This window comes from Centroberyx affinis, unplaced genomic scaffold (assembly GCF_046629955.1).
Source record: "Centroberyx affinis isolate AG114_WGS23_722 - 3 ecotype Tasmania unplaced genomic scaffold, CSIRO-AGI_Caff_v1 ptg000376l_1, whole genome shotgun sequence".
NCBI classification, from domain to species: Eukaryota; Metazoa; Chordata; class Actinopteri; order Beryciformes; family Berycidae; genus Centroberyx; species Centroberyx affinis.
Genome location: NW_027279045.1, coordinates 73,138 through 98,609, shown reverse-complemented (window position 1 = coordinate 98,609; position 25,472 = coordinate 73,138). Strand labels below are relative to the sequence as shown.

Genomic DNA, 25,472 nt, shown 5'->3' with positions numbered 1-25,472 from the left:
ATGCAAACAACAACCCTGATGGGCATAATTTGCAAAGAACAAGTGAGAAGTAGCAGAATGAACTTGATATATTGCAGATAGCTGAAGGCTAGGGAAACATACAGTACATGTACATGGCAGACCTAACAAACTACAGGCTAAAATGATCCACCATAAAACTGTTTCCTGCAACATCGTCATAACAACAGAGATGTCAATCACACAACCCTTGGGGGTTGTGGGAGGTGAATGAAGCACACGCATGTGTATGCATACACACACACACACACACACACACACACAGCTATTCTTTCCCTCCCTGCACATCGTGATGCAACACAGAATGGAGAGATGGAGAAAGAGAGACGGAGAGAAGAATAGAAAAGAGAGGAACACAGGGACAGGGACACAGGGAAAAAGAGAAAGGGGAGGGCAAGACAGAGAGAGAGAGATGGAGGGAGGGAGGGAGAGAGAGAGAGGGGCAGGGAGACAGAGAGTAGAATAAGAAAAGGATAGAGACAGGGAGAGAGAGGGACGGGGAGTGAGAGACAGAGAGGACTGTAGTGGTTATTTTTATTACTGAGTTGTTAGGATGGAGAAGATACAAAGGTTGGCCAGTTAAAAACAACCAGGAGCGACACGCAGACACACACACACACACACACACACGCACACACTCAGATGCAAGCACACATAATAAAACACACACATCAGAAACATCACACACCCACACACTACAGATACAGACATAGCCTCCCCCACTATAAACACAAATGCACCTCACGCAACTACATCAAGAAACACAAGCACGCATGCACACACACACACACACACAGCATGGTGCTGTGTTTTGCCCCCAGTGTTGACTCTGTGTTAGTGTTTTTGGTTAAATGACACATGCAGCTTGCTGGAAGAGAATACAAATGCCCCTCGCCTCTTTTCATCAAAACACCCTCCATTCATCCATCGACAGCAACAAATTAAAATTACTAGTCTCTTTGACACAGACTCTCCCTCTCTTTCTTTCCCTATCTTTTTCTTTCTTGACCCCTGCCAGTTTGTCATCTCGCTGTCAATCTCTCTCTCTCTCTCTCTTTATGAAAGTGAATATTAGTTGATCCCATCCTCAAATGATAGTAACTCTTTAAATCCATCCATCCATCCATCCATCCATCCATCCATCCACTACTACAGGCTAATTCCAGTCTTAGCAGCAGCTTGCTCAAAGATCTTTAACAGCAAAACGTCTGTCAGTTACAACATAAACCCTTCCAGGCAAGAATGTTCTCTGTTGTCACCATGGCAACTGCACACAACGCAGTCTGTAGTGCTATTGCCATATATGTTTCTATATGTTTGCTGGCAAGTTCATGTGTGATTAAAGCAACAATGCCGAGGCAACTTGGGCACTGTTGCTCATCAGAGTTGCCCAGATTGCTGTCCAAAATTCTGCCCTTGGATTTAAGAACCTATCTCACTTCCAAGCACGCTTCCAGGGAAGCTAGTATTTTTTAGGCCAGGCTAGTGGTAAATCCTCTTTACTAACCAGGAGATTTGAGGAATCATTGTGAGAGTCAGCAGAGTGCTGTTGTAAACAGTTTGCATTGTCAGTGGCCTGACTTGAACTGCCTCAGTCAACATCCTATGTTAGTAATCTCCACTCTTTTAGGCACACATACACACATATTTGGACTGACACACATGCACGCACATGCACACACACACACACAGACAGGTTCACATAAACACATGCAGTCAGATAAGCCAGACAACCAACAAGACAGCTCATTCAACTTTAGTTGGAGACAGAATCGTAGACAAAAATGAGAGCCAGAATGAGAGACAGAAGAGAGATGTGCAAAACCAAAGGGAAAAGAGGAAGATGAGCAGAGGGAGGTAAAGTTATAGGGACAAAGCAGGAGAGGAAATGCAAAAACAACCAGACATTCACCAAAACATTCAGCAAATTACTGTAGCCTAAGCTACAGGTCCTTTGGTCCCTGTGGTACAGTGCTAAAAGACGAGCAGCGCTACAGCACATCAGAAGCTGTTTTTACACAGCTGATCCGGCTAAAAATGCCGTAGCAGAGCCGGGATGGAATTAATCATGATCAATTTCCACAAGCTTATCCACCTTTTTTTTTATTTTTAAAGATTTTATTTTTGGCATTTTATGCTTTATTTGAGAGAGAGACAGGAAGGTATGGGAGAAAGAGCGAGGGGAGGACATGCAGCAAAGGACCACGGGTCCGATTTGAACCCGGGTCGCTATGGGAAGGCCTGAGCCAAATGGTATGCCCTACTCGGTGAGCCACCAGGGCGCCCCAGCTTATCCACCTTTTACCGGTAATGATCATCTTTGCACTGTGGGAGGGGATCCGCGGGAACTACTGGATCTCATGCAGCAATAAACTTTATGTGGATTATTGTGTGATGCCATTTCAAAAGTATAGGCCATTTATACGTCCAGTAGATTTAAAGTGTTTCCGTTGATGTTTGTAGTTTTGCCTGCTTGAATTTAATGAATGAAGGAAGGAAGGAAGAAAGAAAGGAAGAAAGGAAGGAAGGAAGGCATTTTTGCTTCACAAGATCACACTGCACACAGTGAAGAGTGACATGGAAGATGGGTAAGAAGAGAGAGAATGACTTGACAAAAGTCATGAGCTGATCTCAAACCCACAATATTGTGAGCACACCACAGCATGTACAGAAGCCTAGCCCTCTGAGTCATCAGGGTGCCCAGTGCCAGTGTATGGGACAGTCACACTGTATAAAAGCCTTTTAGCTACAGAGGCTAAATCCAGCTTGCCTTAGAATGAGGACATGGGCCTTGTTCACCCAAGAAGATACACACCAGAACAATCCCTACTGTTCTACTATTTGCTTGAGGCAGAGCACCCAGCCAAGAACTCTGAGAAGCGCACTTGTCTGTCTTCTCAAAGATACACACCAACATGTGGAGAAAGCAGTGATGTTAAAGTAATACCTTGCCAAGCCAAACCCCTCAGGAATGGAGAGTGTCCAAGTTAGTGAAATGTCCAGATGGCCAATTTACATTGAGGCACAGAGCTACATAATATTACAACTATGAGACATGTATGAGCTGTCAGACAGAATTCCCTGCATAGTCTAATTTGCAGTTAAAAGGCTTCTAATTCCATGTATCAGCAAGGGAAATCCAACAATAGACCACAGTTAATAGAATAACATTTTCACATCACTGCACATTGCAAATGTAGCCATGGATTACAGGCTGCTTGCACTGCTGCTGCACTACTAAGAGGAAGTGTGCAGTACCAACATTAGCACTGCCCTTTCAAACTCATCATTATCATCATCATCACCATAATCATCATCGTTGTCATCCTTCCGACCAATGGAAACTCACCTTGATGGGTCTTCCATCAGGCGTCAGCACTTCTTCTGAAAGCTCCATCATCTTCAGAGCCATGTGTGCGATTGGCTTAGCATGGCTGTCAATCTTCTTGTGGAGTCCGCCTGCTACACAGTAGGCGTCACCTATCGTCTCGATCTGTATGGGAATTGGAGGAGAAGATGGGGAGGAGGGGCATAAGGAATTTGGCATGAGTTAATTTGATATGCCTTGGTGGCTGTACGCATATGTGTGAAACTAGAAGCCTTTTGATTACTCACACCACCTCCAGGAATTGGACACACCCCTCACTGTAATGTTATAACTTTACTATACAAACACTACTTAAAGCCCCCCCCCCACACAAAAAAAAATCATTATTGTAATAATAAAACAATAAATAAACTGACAATTAATTGACAAATTCAGTCATTTTAACCACCGTCGTGGTAATGTCTAAACCATATGGGAGTGAAGCAATCTGTTAATTGAATTTGTTCAAAATGAAACAAGAAAACAACCATGGACAAAAAAAGCTTTTGACCTCAAAGTCATATGATTGTAATTACAAATTGATTTCCACCAGTCATTTTTATAATTTTAAAATTGTGACACTAAAATTTAATGTTTGAATGAAATTCTCAACTGTTCCTAAGATACGGGAGTCAAATCAGTGCAACGAAAGACTTCCTTTCCCCATTGCAAAGGAGCTTTAGCAAAGGGAAACCACTCACAAATTCCAACTACAATGAACAGAGATAGCGCTCATAATCACTAAAACCTAAATCAAGATAACTTATTAAATGTTATTAGATTCAGCCAATCGTGATTTTTATAGAAGACCTGACAAATGAGAGCTTACTGTGCCACTGAAGAGGTAGAATGGCAAATCTTTCACCGTTCAAGAATTATTGCCCATAGCCAAATTCATACTGAACCCAGGTGAATAAAGCAAATAAGGAATGCCATTTTCATGTGTGTGTTGCCATATTTCCCACAGTTGAAAGAGTGGGCTATGTGTCATGACAGTTGACAAAGCCGTGATGAAAGAAAAGAGAGATAGTGAGAGCGAGGAGGAAAAGAAATGAACAAAGAGAGCAGAGAGAAAAAACAAGGAGACAAATGCTCTCATTTACCACCAGTTCAGTCATTTAGACAGAGTAACCATGACAATGGCAACATATGGGTGACTCTCTCCCTCTCCTCTCCACGTCCTCCTGTTCTCTCTTTCTCTCTCTCGCATGCACACACACACAAACACACACACAGAATTCTCATTCTTTTACTCTCATACACATAATCGCTCTCTACACTCAATCTCACTGCCTGCCTCTCTATTTTCCATCTGATATCTGACATTTCTGATAGAGATAAAAAAAGAAAGAAAGAAAGAAAGAAAGAAAGAAAGAAAGAAAGACAGACAGATGGATGAGAGGATGGATAAAAGTGGAAGGCTGTTGTTGAAGCCAGTGGGCTCTTAAGGAAAATAGATACAAAGGAAGGAAGGAAGGAAGGAAGGAAGGAAGGAAGGATGCACAGAGGGATGGCTGTAACTAGGCCCTGTAACTAGGCCCTGCTCTGCCCAGCCACACTGTCAGAGGAACAATATTGACACATCGTTGTTAAGCTCCCACAGATTAGCCATTAATCAGTTACTTTTTCCACACACACACACACACACACACACACACACAGTATCTGAGTATGTGTGTCCTTATGACCATATATCTGCAGACCCGTGAGTCTACCTTTGTTTATCTGAGTGCACACAAAAACACAATGCCTTCCAAATATCCATATCATGTACCTTATAGATTGTGTGTAGTGAAGGAGAAAGGGTGTGTATGTGTGTGTGTGCATATGTGTGTGTGTGTGTGTGTGTGTGTGTGTGTATGTGTGTGTGTGTCTGTCTACCGACCTTATAAACGTCCAGAATGCCACACTGGTAGTCGAAGCGCGTGTACAGCTCGTTCAGCATGGAGATGACCTGCATGGGTGTGCACTGGGCGCACACGGCGGTAAAGCCCACTATGTCCGAGAACAGCATGGTGACATCATCAAATTTGCGTGCGGGCACAGGCTGACCCTGCCACAGTTTCTGGGCCACATCGCCCGGAAATATGGAGTAGAGGAGATCCACGGTTCTCCGCTTTTCCTCCTCCAGTGCTTGGTGAGTCCGTTCCAATGTGGCCTGGGAGAGGAGGAGGACAGAGGGGAGGGAAGGAGGGAGATCGATTTGTTCTGTGTGCTTTGCTTTGATGAAGGTATTGATGACAATGATGTTGAAGGGGTACTGTACCAAATTCAAAATGCTGGTACATGTAAATCTATTTGCGGAATAAATTAGATATTATTTGTGATATTTCTCCATAGGCTTATTTGTGTGTGGGTGAGTTTCTCTATGCCTGAGTCTGTCTGATACACTACTATACCATTATTTGGGCAGGCAAGTGGACTAAGAGATATCTATTTATAACAATGGCCTAGGGCAGTAGTTGCAGTAGGAGAGAGAGTGATGCCAAACTGTTGGCCAGTGAGCAGCTACATGGGAGCAGGTCAAGACTCAGTGACTTGCCCAAGGATACTTTGACGGCAAGTTATGAGGAAGAGTTACTTCCAGTCGGCAGATTTCCGCACCTGATAGGAAACCAACCACAAAACAGAGATTTACCATGCATAGAGACTATTTTGGAGGGATTTTTGGTATTACATAATAGCTAAATGTCTAATTGTGGGTGATAACAACAACAAAAAAACAGTTTGCATTATGTGATCAGTTTCTGTTCATCCATTCTGGTCGGACAGTACCAGCAGGTGGAATATGTTTTCACTGGAAAAACAAAGCAACAAGGAAGCAAAAAGCCTGATTGGCTACTCTTCAGCTGACAATGACAAACTGGTCAACCATCACCACATTAGATGAGTTCAGTTGCCCTGCTCTAATGGATTGACCCAGTTAGCTGATCCAACAGGGTTGGGGTGTCTGTACACACAAATAGGGTTAATGACAGTGGCAAATCAAGCCCTTTTACCTTGAGTTTGTCCATCCTCTTCTTTAGGCCGTCCTGGGCCTTGGCCTGCTCTCCCACCAGGATGACGTCCCGTGTGGCATCGTGGATGGGGATGTCTGACAGGTGGAGGCCCCTGCCCATCAGTTCCTCCAGCTTATCAACACGCGGCGAGCCCAGGAACATCAAGGAGCAGGACTCGGGCACGTGGATCATCTGACCCTTCAACTCCATTACCTGGCGGAGAGGGCAATCAGATGGGAAAGAAGAGGTCAAGTCAGAAAAGTCAGTTGTTTTGTTGATTTTGTTTCATTTTTCATGTCAATAAATCACAGCTAACATTACTTCCTAGTAATGACAAAGTGGCTGAAAGCCGATAGAAGCATTGTGCAATCATCGTCATGTGGACTAATATATTGGTTATCGCCTATTGAACACCGCTCATTTACATAAAGTTGACTTGTGTTGAACTTTTTTCCCCACCCCTTTCCCTGCATCGCGTACTTGGATCACACCACAAGCTATCCCAGCATGCCCTGCACTCACATCTCATAGAAAATGAATGGAGGCAGCATCAATCATTGGCGAACGAAAGGCAATGAGAGAGGAAGAAAGCAAACATCAACTTGGGCAGCATCAGCATGATCCTCAACTCTCTCTCCCTCCTCGCATCTGGTGGTTGTTGTTGTCCATGGTGACCCAGGCGGCAGCTCTGCCATCCCTGCAGCAGCTGTCATTCTTATGATGACATTGATGACAACAATGACAATGGTGACCAAATTGCCGTTGATGCCCCTGCGCCAGATCCAGATATTCGCTCAAGTGTTGTTATTCTGTTTATTTTGCTATTTTATTATTCTGTGTGAATGTTCATTTTGTTATCAACATTTAATCTGCGTTTGACCATTCTTGGCACCTGTCGGCACACCTGGAAGGCGGATCCCTCTCTGTGAGGCCGTTCCCAAAGTTTATTCCATTATTATTATTCATTATTTTGTTTTCCTAATGAGGCTTTCATGGGAGTTTTTCCTTGTTCTCGTTGAGGGTCTAAGGGTGGGGAGTGCCGTTTCAATGTATTTTTTCTAAATGTGGGCATTGTGAATCCCTTTGAAACTGTAACTGTTATTAAGGGCTACACAAATAAACTTGACTGCAGAAGGGGTGGTGATAAAGAAAAGGAAAACCCTGAGACAGAGAGTGAAGGGGGAGGGAGAAGAGGCAACAAAAATGCTACTCAATATCATTTGACTCACATGAGGGATAAGAGAGAGAAAGAGAGGAAGATTGAAAATGAGACTCCCCCAATGAATGGCTGGATAAAGTTTTACCATCTGAGACCAGTCCTACAATGTCTTGGTAATGGATGTGACTGTATTTTGTAGTCCTAAATATACTTTGTGGTCCTATAAGATGGCCTGAAAATAGAGAGAATAGAAATAATATGACTACTACTACTGCTGGTGCTGCTACCATACAACTACTACTAATAGAAATACTATTACTAATAATAACAGTAATACAATAAAACACAGTTCAAAATCAACAGTAAAAAGTATGTGAGCAAATCAGTAAGTATAAAATCAGATAGCAGAGACAGAATGAGCCAGGGGAAAGGGGGGAAGGGAGAGGGAGAGTGAGACAGTGAGAGTTGTTCATGGTAGTTTATGTTCTTTTATTAGCCATCTCGTTGCTATGGAGGTCTAGTCCACCTGATACTGTCTTTCCTCTCACCTGTGCGCTCTGCACGTATACAGGGCATCGACAGACCCATAACATTGATATGTATACATCAATATGTGTACTCACACATACACTAAAATTAAACTGATTAATTTGGGACATTTAATGCTTTCCTGACCACAGATGATTACTGATTATTTGCTGAAATGGTGAAATTTTAAAGGAATAGAGCAACTTCTTTGCAAATAAACTCTTTGATGAACTCAACATTGTACAACTAAAAGTAACGGTTTCACCTCTGCAGAAGATGAAATACAGTCAGGTACCTTTTCTGATTTTTTTGGTGCCAGCTTTGGTGCCACACATAAAGTGATAAATTAGTAAAATAAGTACAAGTCGCAAAACTGAAACTGTCAATATTGTCATCACACATTGAGAAGTTGACCAAAACAGCTTTACCAAAAAGGAGGTGTATTTCTTCAAGGGAAAAATACACCCTCAGATACTCCACACTGTCTTTATGATATTCATTGCATTCCAGTAGTTATTTTGTGAGGAATTGTTGTAATACCACTTTCTCTCAACCTGCCTCATCTACCTCTAATTCAGTTAATTATATCCTACATTTCCTAGAATGACATTCAACAACTTCCAGTGAACAGGCGTGAACTTTTTGCTTTCAAATAAAGGTGGGCATATGGACATATACATATAGCTAGCTAGCCAACTAGTTTATGACATTGGGCATGTCTATGATTGTAGCCATGCCCTTACTCAAAACACAATATGTCTTGTGGCTGCATTGCATTATGGTCTATTGAGACTACTGTCAGTGGAGAAATTGACATCTCTCAATTCTCCCTGTATGATTATTGAACATCATGTAAAATGGTGAATCTAGAAAGAATTATTTCCTCTTCGATTCTGAGGGACTGACGCCAAAACCTGACCAAGGTACAGTACTTGATCAATAGCTGTTTTTTAACACTGTTAAGGTGGTTTACGGTGAATTTTCCGTTAAGGTCAGTTTTAACAAGGGGCTTTCCATCCTGCATCCTGCATCTATTTTTGCCAGTAAAAATGGCAAGAGCCATGGCCAGTGTCATTCAGTTTCACATAGCTGCCCTAGCACATAAATGATGCGCCTTTTTCAGCTAAATTATTTATATCTTAGACTGAGAACATATACCTGCACACACACACACACACACACGCACACACACACACGCACACACACACGCACACGCACACGCACACACACACACACACACACACACACACACACACACACACATACACACACACACACACACACATGAACAGCACAGATAACAAAAATAACAGCAGGAGATTAGTATGATTTAGTGGGTGCTTTGATTTTCACTTAGGGTGGCTGGGCTTCATGCATAATGCATGCTGACCTGTATGTAAAAAGCCTGTAAAAACAAGGGTGAGCTGGTGGCATAGTTCTTATTGAGATAATCCTGTGATCATAATGTCACAGGTTTGACCCCCACAACAGCCAGACTCCATCCAAGTGTCCTTGAAACACAAATATCATAACATACATATGTATATAAAGGTAGATAGATATAGCCTATGGGTTTCTTAGGATACATTAAAAGGCAATTTTGTCACATAGATACAGATAGTTTTGTCATCCCACATGGCAGAAAGATGCACAGACATAGGCAATACTATCAGGAATTGTATCTGCAAAATATAAATTAGAATTGGTTTCACTAGCTTCCACTCACGTCCACTCACACATTGACAAATGTGTGTAGGACATGCACAATGTCCTTAACACAGGTGTTAAGGGCAGGTCTTTTTCACAGGAGTACATGTGAACAAGACAGGCCAGTTCTTATTCCTTGCAGACATGCAAGAGAAAAATGGAAATGGACATGGGTGGCAAATTACCCCAGGAGAGGTTGAGGAAGGACATTACTGCCCCTCTGAATGTGACTATTAGCTGTTCCAGAGTGCTAACTAGTTCTGCTAGAGAGGCCCTGTGGATAGATAAGCTATTCTCTGTCTCTCTCCCTCCTCCTCTCCCTCTCTCTCCCTCTCTCTCTCTCCAATTTCCCTGTCTCTCCCGCTGGCTCCCTGTCTGTGTTTCTTTTCCTTACTCTCTCTCTCTCTCTGTGTCTCTCTCCATCTTCATCTGTCTCTCTCTCAGCCTCTCTCCATCCTCTCCATCTTTCTGTTTCTCCTTCTCTCTCTCTCTCCCTCTCCATAGTGTCAGATAGATTATTCCGCCAGTGAGCACACTGCAGCCCTGTTTTATTTATAGCACAACGCTCTCCTAGGTCTGCATAATACATACAGTCTACATCCACACACACACACACACACACACACACACACACACAATCACACACAGCATTACCCCCCATCCAACAGAAACACACACACTGCCTCACACTGTCTGTTTCTCAGACACACAGACATAAGTGTAAACACACATGCAAACACATATGCAGCCTTCAACCCACAGAGCCCAAGTACCAAGACACACCTCCTGAAACACCCAAATCAGTGTGTACTACTGAGTGACACTTGGATAGTCACACACACAATAACACACATTAATACATACAGAGGAACACACACACATTAAGCTATAGATGTAGTGTGCTGCAGCAGTTTACCAGACGCAGGCACTCCGTACATTACAGCACACACACATTCAGCTGTGGTTGTAGCGGGCTTTACACCTGTACACAGAGCCACACAAATACACAGACATACACAGCTGTAGTCATAGTGTCCTATGGGAGTTTAAGAAACAATCACATGAGTACACCCACTCAAACATGCACGTGTACGTACACAAACGCATGCGCACACATACACACACACATATGTGTATATATCTATATATATATAGATATATATATCTATATATATAAAATATATAAATATAAATATATATAAATATAATAAATATAAATATAATAAATGTATATAAATATATAATATATAAATATATATAAAAATATATATATATGTCAGCAGTGGGAGTCAGTGGGAGGATGTGAGCAGCTGTTTCCTGAGGTTGTGTCTGGCCGAGTGGGAGGGACTACACGCCTGACATACTAACAACCATCTCCATGGCGACTATAAAACCGGGAAAGCCAGAATGCCATCCAGAATGCCGTGGAATAACTGTAATGCTGTAATGCTGCTTGTACTAATTTAGCTTCCTCTCTCATTCTGTCTCTCGTCTTCTCTGCCTTTCAATGCCTCTCTCTATATCTACGTCTGTCTCTCTCACACATACTGCATATACTGTACACTGAATGCACAAAATATTAGGGACACTTTTCATGAAGTACACTAATGAGGTGAATCCAGGTAGACGTCTTTATCCCTTATTGATTTCCCTAATTAAATCTATACCAATCACAAAGGAGGGGATGGAGATAAAGAGAAGCAGACGAGTTAGAGAAGGATTTTTAAGCTTTGACACAATTGAGATGTGGATTGTGCAAAAAGGGGCTGTAACTCAATATCAGGAAGACGTCCCAAATATTATCTACATTCAGTGTATATGCACACACGTACATACTGTATGTCGTTCTCTCTCTCTCCATCTCTCTGTTGCTGTCAGTGCCTGTCTCTCTTTCTGTCACTCTCATTCTCTCTCTCTCTGGCTCTCTCTGTCTTTCTCACACACACACACACACACACACACACACACACACACACACACACATTGAAGCACACACAAGAGATATAAACACACACAGACATGGACACACACACAGACACACACACACACACACACACACACACACCCCTGGAGGCTGTTGTGTTGGCCTAGTTGAGCGCCTCTGTTTTAACTCAGCACTCTCCTTTCCTTCTGCCTGCATCTCCATCATCACAGCACAGAGGGGGAGAGAGGGAGAGAGAGAAGCAAGGAGAAAGAGAGAAGGATGGTGGATAGGAGAGAAAGAGAGAGAAAAGGAGAGATACAGAGAGAGGGGGAAGGGGTGGAGAGATGGGAGAGAGAAAGTGAGGTGGGAAGGCAGGGTAAGGAACGGAGGGGGATGGGAGAGAAACAGAGAGAAGAGAAACAGTGGAGCGAAGAAAAAGGAGGACGAGAGCACATGATAGAGGGAAAGAGATAGGAAAAAGACAGAAGAAAAAGGAGGAAAAGAGCATGAGTGAGGGTAAGGGAGACAAGGAGCAGAGAAGGCATGAGATACTGTCCATGTAAGATGTATTTTTACAAAAGCAGATAAAACCACAATGGCAGACTGCAAGCAGTGGCCAGTATGTTGTGCCCCAATATTTAGCAATAACTCAATGCACATCTATGTAGAGGGTGCATAAACTTGCTTCAAAGTAGCTATGCACTCATAACTAACAGATTTAAAAAACAGATTAGCCATGTTTTCATAGTCAGGCTGTCTTTATCAAGGTATTAAAACAGCTTGTATGGAAGAACTATACAGGTAGGAGAAAATAATTAGTCTGATTAAACATCTCACAGCAAAACTATCCATCTTAACAAGTAATCTACTCCAGTATTGGGCCTACTTGGGCCTATACATTTGTAACATGAATCTGAAACATTTGTAGTGGTTTGATATGGCACTGTATAAGTGTTGCTGTGCCTTATAATAGCAATGTTTGGGTAGCCCACACTGTCTTGTGCACATTTGATTATACAAATATACAGAATTTTATAGATTCAGGTTGGCAGCCCTATCACCAACCAACCAGGCAGCTGAAGATAGATGAAAAGGAGAGAAGAGGGGGAAGAGAGAGGAGGAATAACAGATGAAAGGACCAGATATTGAAATGGAGGCAGAAAGAGAGAGAGGAGAGAGAGGGAGAGACACAGGGACAGAGACAGAGAGAAAGAAAGGGAGAAGAGATGCATTGGAAATGAAAAATGGAAAAGAGAAAAGAAAGAGAGAGAGACAGAGATGGAGAGAGGGATAGCGGGAAGGGGAATGGACAGCTAATGGTTTGTCTTTTGTGAGCAGACTCTGGCATGTCAACAGACTCTCATTTGCATGAACAAGCACTGAGCAGCAGAGAGTCAATGAGTCAGCCTCTCTCCTCCATCTCTCTCACACACACACACACACAGACACACACAATGCTGCAATGCTCTTATCTTGTCACAGATTCTGGCTATATCGTGTAGTACTCTTACATCCCACTTTCACAGTAAAACGTGTACACACCCACAAACACACACACACACACACACACACACACACACACAGACTTGACATGTAGCTTGGATAAACACCCACAATTACAAAAGACCACTATGGCATGAGACATCCTTGCTGTTTCACGTGAAAGAGGCAACTGAAGGTTTGAAACACTGCTGGCACATCATAACAAAAAAAATCATAACAAATTCATTAAATACTTGAACTGAAGGTTGGTGTTGTCCTTTGTAAATTGAGCAAGTTTCAACACTGTAGGATCTATGCAACCCATAAAAAAAACACTGACAACATTTAAATGTAGCTGGGTACATACAGGTAATAAGCTGATAGGACTGTTTGAGCCCCACTCAAATGAAACAACACCACATAAACACTTCAGTCAGAATACAGGAACACAATCATCCTCTGCCAGATTGAAATTTTGATCCAGTTGAAGGACACAGATGACCCTTTTGAAAATCCACTCAACGGGAAAATTTTAGTCCACTTTATGTAAATGGAAAATTGCATCAGACAACTCGGATGCTTATATTTCATCCACACGCCAGGTGGAAATGTGGCAATGTAGTTAAATGATTGCTATTTGAATCAAGAGTGCTATAGGTGGACAATTTGCAATACAGACCTGGTCAAATAAGTTAGGAAAGAATGAAAGATGTTGGGTTTAAGCGAACCATTGAATACACATGTACAATACATGTACAAAATGCTGAATTTTAATCTGCAATTTGCAGCAGAAAGTTTCACTGTAACACATTCATCTACGCTACTTTCCAGGCTACCATAAAAGAAGAGGGAGACATAATTTGTGGTGGGCGCTACTGCACAACTCTGACGTCAGGCCTCCTAACTTAGCTACTACAGCACATTCAATCTTAAACAAAAGAACAGGCTCACTTACAACGGAATATTTCAACATAATTATGAAAACCCACATACAGCAACCATTTTAATGAAAACATCCAGCAAACAATATGCACCTCGCTACAATAACTTTAACTATGAAAAACATATATCAAAGAAGTTAATAGTTGTAGAATCTCAAGAAATCAGGGAAATTGGTCTTAACCTGCTGGCTCCGAAAACACTTACACAAAATTTAAATCACACAAAAAACTGAATGGGAAAACTTTCCAAACAACCGCACCAAAAAATCACCACAAAAGAAACTGTTAACTCCAGTTCAACAGTGGCTTATAGTGAAGTTTACACATGCGCAGTAACTCCTGGCCAAACTACACAACCTAAACATAGAAGCTTGCCACTAAAGGCAAGCTTAAAATGCAACATGCCGGCATCCCACTTTCTGTACGGGCCAGTAGAAAGTCAACAGATGACGTCACAGCCTTTTTGTCCATTATTTTCTACAGTCTGTGGTTTCAACAAAAAACAATTCATTCGCAGTCTCGCAAGGTCGCATGTAACCTTATAGTGATTGCATGGTTAGAAAAATACATGGGCATCAAGACATGACTTTTTCATCCAACTGAAGCAGTAAGTCTGGATGAGTGGGTTAAAAAATGAAAATATCAAGTCAGTGATTATCTCACTTTTCTACTCTATTAGAATTTCAAAAGCTTTGTCATAATTTCAACAATCAGACTAAAAATATCTATGCTTTGTCCATGACTAGTGGTCTCTCTGTCTCTCTCTCTCTCTCTCTCTCTCTCTCTCTCTGCTTCTTTTCCTTCCTCTCTCTTATTCTTCTTCTCTCCGTGTTTTGTAAATTTGTCTGGAATAGACAAAGAGACAGGGAGAGAGATGGCAGTGATTTTCAAAGCACTCCCCATTGAACAAACAAACCATCATAGCAGTGATTTATCTAGAAACAGATCAAAGGTGGCGCTAATGTCGAAATTCTCTTTGTACTCACACACATGCAGGTGCACACATGCACACACACACACACACACACACACAGATCTCTTCTTTCAAAATGCCCTATAAATGCAATGCAGCAGCATTTGTGAAATAGAAAATCTGACATTGCAGATGCTATTTAAGAGAATACACTGTGAACATCCTGGTGGTTCCTCCGGCTAATCCTGAGCTGCTGATAGATAGACTTGTTTCTGTCACTTGTTTAGGATCAGTAACTACTCCCTGAATCACTCCCTGTTAATTGCTGAAAATTCTATAGGTCAACTGGCACAAAGTCATAAGTTTCCACCTTAGTGTGAAACACGTTTTATTAGCTAGCAGCACTTTAAACAGATACTTGTAAGAAGCACTGGTCTTGGCTCCAGCTGTTGCTAAGTTTAGTTTTAACATCTAGTGCTCTATATTCTGAGCAGTAAAAACATGCTAAGCTCATAACACTTTCAGGTTGCCTGGTCCTAAACAGACTCTTTGACACAGAGAGTTTGGGGACTTTTTTGATGTTGTCTACAGTGATAGCATCACAGTTGAAGAGGCAGGTGTTGCGATTGGAGCATTTTCTCTCCAATTCATTCTTGTCAAGTGAGGGAGAAAATGTCAACAGCAGCAAACATTCCAGCTGAGTAAATTTGTAACAAGTTTATGTAAACTGTGCAGGCAGAACCTGAAAATAAATAGCACTTTACAACATGTAAAAAATATTTTTTAAAGTAACAGACAACCTTCTCGTCTACCAAACAGGGCTAAGCTTGCTTATGGCTGCATCCACTGCTTGGTCCACACGATGGGCATCAATATTTATGTTGGCCATGCTGTTGTACATCAGGTAAATTCCAGGTGCTTAGCAACTTAATGATGCCGCCTACCTTTGTTGGAGTGATAGCTCTGTCTCAGGTTTCTAGACCATCACCTTCCAGCTACAGCTGGATGGGAAGTCTAGCTCACTAGGCTAACAAAATGGCATCATTTCCATTGACAAGAACAAAGAATAAACGCTAGCACTGAAAAAGGAGGTTCCTGGTGGATGTTCAGCCTCACATAGCATGCATGGTTGTGAAAAATGTTTTTCATAAAACACATAGTCCTTGGTTCTGATTGGCTGAGTCACTTTCAAAGCCACAGATCTGTGATCACATATGTATTGAATATTAAATATTAAAGATTAAATCCCCACACACAGGTCCTAGAACTGTGTTGCTTGCCAAAATAACATTTAACTACTATTTAATTAATATTGAATTAAAATAAAAGATGTATTGAACATTTCCATTCAGTTTTTTACTACATCCACTTCGCATTGTGTCTAAAAACACCTATTAGCTGTTCTAAAACCACTGTAAAGCACAGCGTCTCGTGGCGTATTGCTTAAATCAGTGGTTCTGGGTTTGCTGAGACGACTCAGCACTTGCACGCTGTGATAGAAATACTTTTGCAGGCATTAAAATTTCATGTATATTCTAACTTTGCCGCATTATGCCTCAACCTGCCTCAAGAAACGGCACAGAAGCGAGTCTAGCCAGTCTGGCAACACGCTGATCTGTGCCACAACCTGCTGCACTGTGCTGTCACCTCTGTTTGAGGATGGAGGAATGAAGGAGAGTGGGGTATAAAGACAGGTTGGAGTGAGGGAAGGGTGATTCGCTGATTAGAAAAGAGAGCTTCTGACAGTGCACCTGTGTACACCACTGTGTGCTGACCACAGTACACACACTGTGCAGAGAGAGAGAGATGTGATTTGACCTTTTCAGTGAGTCTCAGGATGTCTCTTGCACAGCCCATATCCCTGGGGGAAGAGATGGAGGAGGTCAGAGTGAAAGACCACCACAGGCCAGTTTCACTCTCTCTCTCACACACACACACACACACACACACGCACACACACACACAGAGCACAGCACAGGGGTGCTTGGCCTCTCTACCTTGGCCTGTCGCCTTCTCTCGTTGCCCTTTCTAGTGAAAATGTCAGCCCATCCTTCTGTTTCTCTCACTCTCTTTCTTTGTTTCTCTGCCCAGGTAACACAAGATTCACCTGACAAAAATAAAGAAAAAAGAGACACACAAACACATATATACTGGAACACTAATCTTTCAAGCGTCTGGTTGATGGTGTTTAGGAGCTTGCAGGCTGTGTCTAACTTAGTTAGCAGTGCTTTTTTTTGACAATTATGGAGCCACTGCACATAATCAGAACCGAGATGCTTCAGCTAACCCTGAACTCATACGTACACTATTCCACATATTTTTCCTCTTCTTATGCATACTCTTCCCCTTTGTTCTGACCCCCACTGCCAAATTCACTTTGAAATACATCCCTATGATTATCTGAACTATGGCAATCATTTGACTTTTTTGATGCCAACCTCATCTAGCACCTAAGACGACTAAAACAAACCATAAACAATGAAAAACAAAAACACTCTGAAAACACTAGGCTTGGTAGGCATGCTAGGCTGCATGTGGCATTTCAAAGTGATCACTTGTTACTCTAGGTGTGCATTGGAAGTAAACCGTAACATTCAAAAAGCAAACCTCTGCTTTAGTATACTTTCACAGTTCTGAAATATGGTAGGATTACACTAGAATTAAAATAGCATTTCACTGATCCAAATCCCTAGAGAATGGAAGTCATTCAACCAAGTGAAATGACTGAATGGTTGAAATCCTTAAATACCAGGGCAACAAATCATGTTTTCACATGTATTCTATGACTTGTAAAAGCTAACTTGCAGTTACTGTAAAAGGCATGTTTGTGAGTGATCACTCCAGCCCAACCACCAACAACTGTAATCTGGTGACACACACACACACACACACACACACACACACACAAGAAGCAACAGAAAAGGCACCTACTGTGAGGATAGTGTGCACAGAGTGAATGCGCTGGAGTACCTCTCATATCAGGGTATTTTGTGGATGGGAGAGAGGAGGAAGAGGGACAGAGGGAAAGAGATGAAAGAGAAAGCATTTGCTGAACATTTATTGTTGCATTTCCATTTTCTATAGGTATAAATCCTTTTAAATGAATTTAATGTGTGTATGTGCAAGAGAGAGAGAGAGAAATGAAAGCAAGGCAGGGAATACTTGAGAGAGGAGAAACAGAAAAGGCATGAGATAGAAAGAGGAAGAGAAATTGGTAAGAATCAGAAAGAGAGAGAGAGAGAAGGAGAGAGGGAATGAGAGTTTGTGAGACAGACAGCGAAAGAAAGATTGTGTGGAGACTGTGAAGAGGGGAATCCTGCTGCTACTGCTGCAGACATGTAGAATGTGAACCTTGCGGTGTGTGTGTGTATGTGTGCATGTGTGCGTGCGTGCGTGCGTGCAAGCCAACTGTAATTGACTGCCAGACAGCTTAGCCCCAATTCAATCATTGCGAAAAGTATGCGCCCAAAACTCCAGCCAAGCTTGCTAACTGGCTGCAAAACAAGATCCTGTTTGTTGCCATGACTATCTGTTAGAGCACGAGGGAACTGTGTGACAATCTGAATAAGTTAGCTACCCTTATATGAAGCATTCCCAAAGTGAACAAGCAACACTAAACATGTCACTAAACATGAGTTTTTCAACAAACTCAAAATGGTGGGAAATCCAATATGGCATACATTGATGATCCCAGAGGCCAATTTGTAAAACAACAATAGCTGGTATGTGCCTTCACATCAATTCAATTTGCGGTGTGGGAGATATACAACTGGTATATAGCTGGTTATTAAAAATTGTAATTTTGATGCCTCATTTCCCAAAGTTTCGTCGAAATCCGATCAGTGGTGTCTAAATACAGTAGCTATCGCTTGTGACACATGAATGGACAAACAAAAAATGCAGCGCCTCCCTTGGGCCAATCAGTGTAATTTTGAAAATGCTAGAACACAGTGGTGAGATGCATAATTACCCTTAGTTTTGTCAAAATCCAAACAGCTGTGTAAGATGTCACAGGTGACGGAAGAACAGATGGACAAATAAACAAGGAAACAGATGGAGAGTGACCCATAGTCCCCTTCTTGATTTCATTATGGGGGACAATAAATACTCCAGTAATTAAGGAAAAATAAAAATGACGAAGCACTACCTGGGTTGTTTATAGTTCACTTGCAAAATACAAAGAAATTATGCAAACAACCAAAGAAACAAGGAGGTATGTGTTTGTAGTGAGCAGCTTACTGATCTTGGAACTGTAGAAAAGACATCCATGTACAGATGTCCAAGGCACACTAAGGTGGTGGATAAGTTAAAAAGCCTTTATTGAAACACGGCTAGTCAAAGACAAAAGATAAAATAACCAGCGTGTTTCAGCTCACAGGCAGCCTCCGTCCTTCACCAGGGTACCATGGCTCCCCCTCTGAGCTGAAACCCATCGATTAGGCTAGTGTTGGTGGAAAGGGGGTGGATGAAATACAACAATCACATTCCCTTGGATGAGATGGAGTGCTTTAGGTCATGATCACACAGGACGCTGTTTTGCTTATTTGAATGCACCTGCACTTTATTTTCAGTTATTTGCAATGGTTTGTTCATGGCAGGTGCGTATCTAATACTGTTTAACCCAGGTTTGGTTAGAAATGCATTTTACCTGGTGCCCTGTGAGGATCATGGCATCTATCTATCTATTTTGCTGCTGCAATGACCTAATTTGCCTAAGGGGATAAAAGAATGTTTCATCTTATTTTATCTGGTACACTCGCAGAATTGGCCCCCAACTAGACAAGATACCTACAAGAAGCAAGGTATAAGAACTAAGAGGAGAAATACAAAGAACAACAACTACCATGCAAACACTTCTCTGTCTCAAGGTCTCAGCAAACCAGAAAATACAGCCAGGGAAACAATGGAGAAGAGAGTAGTTGCAGCTGACCTGATCAATCTCCTTTCTGTCAGTTCCATTTAGGATCAGGATGTTTGGGGCTGTTGCTAACAGCATGCGGACACCGACCAATCAATAGACAACTGGATACAGCATACAACTGGAATTGATTGATTGTGTCTGGCAAATTGGAACCGATTCAAACCTGTATATTCAAAAGACTCCTCCCATCCAAAAAGATCATAGGCTTGCAGGAGTGGTGCAACGGAGGGAACATGTGGTGGAATGCTACTCCACGTAACCAAGTGACTTGGCCAAAACACACCGCCGCCGTACGGCGCGCATCAAAACAGCCGCCCCTATTATTTTCTATGTACAACTCCCACACCAGTGGCAGCTAGGCGCGCGCCGCCCCGCAACACTTCACGCCACTGTCCTATTTCTAGCGTCACTGCCCCTGTTTCCCAGAGAAAAAGCTGTTTTCTACATCCCGGCTCCTGTAGCAGCTCTTCTTCTCTGCTCCCATGGCAGCTCGACGTCTTTCCTCTCCTCACCTCTAGCTGTCACTGTCTCTCGTGTGTGTAGAATATAACTATATTATATAAATAACTACCGGTACTTACTTTACATTTATTCATTCATTTATAATTTCGTCTTGTTGTCCCGTTGTCCCGTGCTGTGTGTGGTTGGTCGTCTTCCTGTTGACGCACTGCAGCGCGACGCTTCCTATTAGTGCTAGGGGCGGCACATGACGCGCATCATATGAGGCGCCGGTGTGTTTTGGCCTTAACAATCTCTTTTGAAACGGATAAAAATGAAATTCTTCTTTTCTAGATGGTGTGGCCAACCCTACCCATATAAGGCAAAACTCTGCTGCTCTCCCAATACAACTGTGAATTCCTAATTAATTTTCAACAAGGAACAACTTAGATGCAAAAACTCTACCCAACTCCCCCATATTTACCATGGAGCCTTCACAAGAGACAACTACTCTTTGTTTTTAAATGTATCTTCTTCAGGAGCACACTGTGGATTTGTGTGTTTGCTTCCACTTAGGATGTTTGCAACAAATGGGAATCCACCAAATAGTGCAAGACCCAGCCATCTTGCACCCCAGGCATATTAAGTCAAATACTGGAAATTGTCAGTTGCTTGTCAAAGATAAAATATAACCCTATATGACAGCACTGAGATGGTGAGATGCTTAAGGTCCCCATAGTTCACTGTCTCTCCAGTCTGGAAAGCCTGAGTTGTGTGCTTGACAGTGTGACAGACAGCAACTGAATAAAACAATTAATAGTTTTTAACCCAAGAAATTAAAATAAATTATTTTACTCAATCATTGAATACCACCAGAATCTTCTCATCTGTGTCGCCCCTATTATCTCTTGCAGCCTTCCTACCATCTCATTGCAGAAGAAATACTAGTAGGAGTGGACCGCAAAATTGAATGGCCATGTGCCCAGCACTAGTCTTGTTTCCATACTTGTATTTTCTTTGTTGCAATGGATTTTAAACTAATCATAAAATAAAAGAGCTGTTTATTATTTCAAACATATCATAGAATGGAGAGAAAGAAATTGGTTTCAAAGTGTCTAGTCAAACATACTGTAGCTATCTGTGGTAACCATTGTAAAAGTCTGCCATTCTGCCGTTCTATGCTATTCTTTCTCAAATAGTTAAAGTAGAACTGAATAGGTGTATTTTAGCACAAAGCTCGGGTCAGTAAATTAACTTCTTTGAGTCTTCTGATGCCTTGAAATTTGGAACTGGATTTAAATTTTCCAAATAATTCCTTTCAGGGGCTTAGAAATATTACAGCAATAATTTACAATCACATGCAGTCACATTTGGGTCACAACAGCTATATCTGTTAGCTATGACTCCTTTACCTTCTCCTTGGTGCCAGCCTGCGTGCAGTCCGGCCTGGTGCGGATGGTGAAGGGGGATGCAAGCCTCAGCAGGATGCCCTGGAATGAAGGCTGCATCTTGGGTGAGACGATCTCAAAACAGTCCCTGAATGAGAGGCTCCGGTGGGGCTCGATGCGAGCCTGCCTCCTCAGCCCCTCTCCAAGCTGCAGTAGCTCCATGCGGGGCCCCAGGACCAGGTGGAAGGGGAAGGCACGGCAGAACGTGGCCAGGCCGATGCACAGGTCAGTGGGGTTGGTGGAGAGTGAGAGGGGGGCCCTCGTGGAGGTCACCGAGGGAGAATTTGGGAGGGAGGAAAGGGAAGGAGGAGATGTTTTCTGGATGAGGAAGGACAGGCAAATTGAGGGAGCAGAGGTTGGGGAAGGAGAGGGAGGGGTGGGGGAGGAGGAGGGGGAGGCGGTCAGGGTGTGGGTGGTGGCGTCACCGTCTGTGTGTTCTGCATCTTCATTGAGCGATAAGGGAGTTAGAGGTGGCGCCTCCTCCACCTCAACTTCTGAGTGGAAAATCCGCCTGGCAACAGCTCTGATCAGACCTGGCATAACCAATCCAACAACAGGAGCAGGGTTGAAACAATGAAGAAGTAACACCTTCCCTCTTCCCTCTCTTTCTCCTCTCTCTCCCACTACATCCACTCTTCTTCTGCCTTTCTCCTCCTCGTGAGGGTCCTTGCACTGGAAGGAGGGGCTCTCAGAGGAGGCACGGCGTCCCGTGGAGGTGCGAATGTGTTCCAAAATGGCGTCAAAGCCATTGAAGAAGTCCTGGAGGTTGCCGCCCACGGCCCGGAGCACTCGTTCATTCTCCTCAAAGCAGAGGCCGAAGAACTCTTCTCCAAAATGTTCTCGCAGCTCACAGAATGGTACTCCTAGGAGGGAGGAGATGTAAAACATGCACACCCTGATGTCAGTGACACAGAACTGCACACACAACCATACATCTACGCCCACACAAAACCATACATATGGGCATTTGCAATATGTGTGAGTAGGCATGTGACTACGGACATACAGAGAACTCAGAGTTTAGGTCTAGGTAACAAGCACTCACGGATATTTCACAAAATAACCACAACCTCACTAATCCAGTCACTTTCTGCTGCCTTTTAGATAAAACCTAATGTTACTTCTACTCCTTCTGCTGCATGAAATGTTTTGGCCTAGGCTTAAATTCACCAAAAATAATTTTAAGCACATCAGCCACAGAATACCAGTGTTCAAAGTAATTAAAGATCAAAGACTTGCTAAAATAATAAATATTGATAAGATAAAATAAGCATGTCGCATGCCTGCTGACTGTATAATAACTGAGTTAACAAAATTAGGATTAGAGGATTAGAGCAAAATTAAAATTAAATCTTAAAATATATAAAACCTGAATCCAAGCAGAAAAAAAAAATCCCAAAATGGGTAGAAATAAAATAGAAATTGGTGAGAGAACTACAGACAACACACAAAGTATTTCATGTCAGTTCAGACTACAACATTCAAAAATATCTTCTGTCACAAACAACTATTGTCAAAGTAACATTTACAGACAGATATACAGAAACATACAAAGACACTGATACACACACACACACACACACACAGATGCAACTCAAATTAACATAAACACACACACACATATCCGCACAAATGCCTCTGACACACACAAACACCCACAGAAGCTGACAGCTGGTCAGCCATGGCCGGAGTGTGGGCAGTTATTTGATGTGAAGGAGAAGCACAGAGCAGAACGATGATCAAACATCACACACACACACACACACACACACACACACACACACACACACACACACACACACACAACCTCACACACAAACACATACAGTATGTACATGCACATAAACATACATACACAAATGCAAACACACACACACACACAGATACACACTCTCACAGCAGATGTTGGCTGTCTGATCAGTCAACCCTGACACATTGCAATTAGAGTAGCTTGAACATGGCAGACTGGACAACACACACGTACATACACACGCACACACACACACACACACACACACACACACATACACACAGGTGAGGTTGAGTATTGACTGTACTGAGGAGCATAATGAAATTAAGAGTCTTGCCACGACTCAAAGAGAGAGACAAAGGGAAAGGGGAGATAGAAGAATACAAAGGGAAGGCGGAGAGGAGAAAGGGAGGAGGAAACAGAAGGGAGAAAGGAGGCAGAGAATGCTGAAAGAGAGGGGTGGATGAAAGAAAGGCAGACAAGACTAAGACATGAAAGAGAAAGAAGAGAGACTGAAAGACAAAAAAAAAGACAGACAGACAGACAGCGAGATAATGACAAGTGATAATGGCTCTGGACAACAGAAAGATAGAAGGAGATCTTAAACAGCACAGAGGGAGAACTAAGCTGTACTGAATGACTCACCATGGACGACACGTTTTTCAAGTTAGGCCATAGAGGCTGTAGAGGCCTAGGGAATGACTCACTATGTATGTGTGTTTGTGTGTCTGTGTGTGTGTGTGTGCTCTTTTGCATGTGTGTATAGGTGTATGTGTGAGTCTGCATGCTTGCTAAATCATAATATCTTCCTTTTTCATTAGAAGTATCTACAATGTGTTTAGAGGCCTAGCCTCTAGGGAGTGACACACTCTCTCTGTGTGTGTGTGTGTGTGTGTGTGTGTGTGTGTGTGTGTGTGTGTGTGTCTGAACCCTCTCTACTGAGCTATACTGATACTGAAGGACATGCAGAGGAGCAGAGAGAAAAGCGGTGTGTGCGTGTGTTGGCTTACAGTAAAAATAACACTCTACAGTGTAAGCACAATCAATCTTCAGCAAAAACATACAGTGAACACAGCCAGAAACAAAGGGATAAGCAATATTAATCTCTCTCTCTCTCTTTCTCTCTCAAACACACACAGAGGACATGTCCACATCTCCGTACACACACACACACACACACATAACCACATACACACATAGACAGATGCAACCACATACACACACATGCAGCCTCTCTCTCCCTGCCCCCCTCTTTCTTTCTGTTATAGACACACAGACATGGTAAGACATGGTAGATCAGACTCCTGTAAGTGCACTTTCATAGACAGTAAGCATAGTGTGAGATGCAGGCATCATCAATCAAACTCTGATAAGTACACATTCTTGACCTGTAAGCAGAGACTGGGAAGGCATCATTAATCAGCAGGGGGAGCACCATCATTCACAGCCAAAGTTACACAGAGTATATAGGAATAAGATCGCAGAGACAGAAGAGTTTTGACATAATGGTCCTATGTTATGTTATGTTATGTTATGTTGACATCCTGGTCATAAATAGCCAAGGATAGCCCATCTCAGGTAGCGATATGGCTAGAGAGGGACAGACAGCCAACAGTCAACCTAAGAGGAAATAATATATGAAGGGTTTGATTCCAAAGCATTATATATCCATTTTGAATCAATATTTCAAAAACACAAATCATTCTATCCACAAAAGCATATTACTGTTTTGTACACAGAGGTCTTAAGATGATTCATAACTTCAATAGTAACCGATAATGTGCTTTAGTTTCATGCCAGCAATCATCAAGTGTAGGCGTAGATTTTTTCAAATGGTGGGTATCTCCAAAATTAAAGACTTTCATTCCAAAATGTTT

General features: G+C 42.4%; 1 protein-coding gene across 1 annotated transcript in view; it reads right to left on the bottom strand.

The window, feature by feature from the left end:
- Positions 1–25,472, bottom strand: part of gucy1a2 (guanylate cyclase 1, soluble, alpha 2) — a 43,641-nt gene that overhangs the window by 5,342 nt on the left and 12,827 nt on the right. Inside the window, exons 4-7 of the mRNA XM_071515890.1 lie at positions 21,810–22,708; positions 6,385–6,597; positions 5,271–5,543; positions 3,368–3,511 (exon numbers count right to left, since the gene is read on the bottom strand). Coding sequence (XP_071371991.1) covers positions 3,368–3,511; positions 5,271–5,543; positions 6,385–6,597; positions 21,810–22,708 — 1,529 coding nt within the window. The remainder of the gene's footprint in view (positions 1–3,367; positions 3,512–5,270; positions 5,544–6,384; positions 6,598–21,809; positions 22,709–25,472) is intronic.